Source organism: Trachymyrmex cornetzi, unplaced genomic scaffold (assembly GCF_001594075.2).
Source record: "Trachymyrmex cornetzi isolate Tcor2-1 unplaced genomic scaffold, Tcor1.1 scaffold1723, whole genome shotgun sequence".
Classification (NCBI taxonomy): Eukaryota; Metazoa; Arthropoda; class Insecta; order Hymenoptera; family Formicidae; genus Trachymyrmex; species Trachymyrmex cornetzi.
The window spans coordinates 17,623-20,035 of NW_017296336.1; the positions used below are offsets into that span (position 1 = coordinate 17,623).

The 2,413-nt window shown below is 34.7% G+C and overlaps 1 protein-coding gene across 2 annotated transcripts; it reads right to left on the minus strand.

The window, feature by feature from the left end:
- Nucleotides 1-223: 223 nt before the first annotated feature.
- On the minus strand, nucleotides 224-1,964 carry mRpL54 (mitochondrial ribosomal protein L54). 2 transcript variants are annotated; one of them, XM_018504489.1, is made up of 2 exons: nucleotides 1,770-1,964; nucleotides 224-625 (listed from the first exon to the last, which is right to left on the minus strand). In XM_018504489.1, exons 1-2 carry the CDS (start codon nucleotides 1,870-1,872, stop codon nucleotides 333-335), a joined length of 396 nt encoding a protein of 131 aa, XP_018359991.1. In that variant the 5' UTR covers nucleotides 1,873-1,964; the 3' UTR covers nucleotides 224-332. The 2 variants fall into 2 exon arrangements, with proteins under 2 accessions (XP_018359991.1, XP_018359989.1); XM_018504487.1 differs by having other exon boundaries at nucleotides 227-637.
- Nucleotides 1,965-2,413: the final 449 nt, after the last annotated feature.

Here is a 2,413-nt window from a genome sequence, read left to right on the forward strand (position 1 = left end):
ATGCTCAAAAAGTATTCGTAGTCGAGAAATTTAGCTTTTAAAATCAGGAATACACGCGAAGCTCGTTTGTTTATGTTAGAACAGATATTCATTGTATAAAATTGCTAATTAATGTTTATTTTTTACAAATAAGACTTTTTATAAAAAATTTCTTTATACGAATACTTTTTGCTCTCACTTTATGCGTTAACGATGACATGTTATTTCATCTTATTTATATTATTTTTATTAACTTGTATATCGATTTACAATGCAGAAGTAACAATTATTTTCAGCGCTTTTCAATACAGCAAACATATTACATATACGCGGTATATTTTTGCACAAGTCAATTAAAACTTTCTGTTTTTACTTTTTTGATTGTTTTTTCTTAAACCGAGTAATCGCAATCTTTTCCAATATTGTTTTGTATTTGAATCTAATTCTTCCAAAGGTGGAGGAGGGCCAGTTCTAATACTCCACAACCAACTAGGGTATTCAGAATCTGGCTTTAACTCTATGTCTTTTCCTCCCTCTTTATAAATATTTGTACCGCATACATGAGTTAAGAGTCTGTTAACATCCGTTTCAACTGGCAATACTTTTTTTTCTACCGTAACTAATGTCTTCTTTAATTTCTTCACTCCAGTCCGGGTCGCTATAAAAAGAAAAAGAGATATTATTTATTTACTTACAATTTTTTTTCAATCTAATGCACGTTTTTAATACGACGATTGTGTGTATAGCTGCACAGTTGTTAGGCAAATTATCATTACGGTCATGATGACATAGCCATTATGTAGGTGATAGACCATCAATGACTACATTTACACGGCACCCTTAATCGAGTTTAATAACATCCGTAGTTATGAAACTGACCAATCACAATCATTCCATTCTCCCGAGGAAAAGCTGTGATTGGCCAATTTCATAACTACGGATGTTATTAAACCCGATTAAGCGTGCCGTGTAGCAGAGCTCATTATTGATCGATATTATTTCATACTGCATATGCACGTATTGTTTTACACATCAACAGTTGATAATATAGTGAGAAATCTACATTTTCGGTAATGGCTACCTAAATATCGATCCAGAAGCATACATATGTACATGTATTATTATGTGTATAACTTCAATGATTGAGGTTATACACATAATTTACGTATACTTCTAGATATCTAGATTATATATACAGGACCCCTGGTTTCTCGAAAAGAACCGTATACGACAAAGTATATAGTTTTACGTATGCCACCGACAAGAGCTATTATTAAAAACGGCTGCAGGCCCTGGGATAAATTTTCATGACTATATAAATTATTTTCTATTATATAAAAAATAATTTATTTTTGAAGCATGCAGAGAATTTGTACTTTTAAAGCAAATGTGTTTTCAAAACAGAGAATTTACGTAATTGAAGCAAAAAATACTTATTCTAACCTCTCGTACATGTTATCCCATGTCCGTCTATGCCACTGATATGACAGATTTCCTAACCTAAATAGTCGTCACTTTAACGATTAATACCTCGGTTGACGGGGCAGAGTGACACTTTTTTTTCGTCAGATTCATTCATTTCGTGCAAAAACACGTCGAATGAGTCTTAATTTTATTGGTTTTTGAAGTGCTGTAGCTAAACCATATAATTATACTTGCGAATACTTTTCAAGAATAGGGGCCCAGGATTGAAGTTGAGGCTCAATCAAGACTTAAACGTGGATATGATGAATGATGGACAAGATTGATGAAATATGTATCAATGGTGCGACAACCTTCCATTCCCTTACCTGGTCCGGCGTATTCTCTCGTTTGGATTGTATATCGAGTCGGTATTATGGAGTTTCTTGGAAAATGGAAGAACCGGTTAACAACGGCGAGATTCATCATCATGCGTAGTATGTTCGATACTTAATTATAAGATCGACTTGGTATTCTTGACTCTTAGATACTTGGTATGTTGTACGGTATTAGTAGTATGGCCGCAGCACAGACCCTTGCATAAAGGCCCGTCTACAATACACAGAGTAAGAAGTAAGAGTAAGAAATTGACCAATCACAGTCGAATGTGAGAAGAATAATCGACTGTGATTGGTCAATTTCTTACTCTTACTTCTTACTCCGTGTATTGTAGACGACGCCTTATGCAAAAGTCTGTGCTACGGCCAGTATAGTGGGGGTTGAAAGAAAGGTGCAATTTCATGCAGCGAAGCTTCGCTGGCGAAGACCCCCCCACTCCGCCGACGCCGAAGCCAGCGTTCAAATTCGTATGTACTTGACCGGACAAAACCTCCGGTTGTAAAAATTATTATTTTAAATCGTTTGTATTTTGCATGAAGAGTTTTGAAGTGCAAATAAAAAGGTTTATGAGTCATTGTATTAATTACAATTAATCATTCTTTTTTGGACCATGTACTTGACCGAAATAATTAAC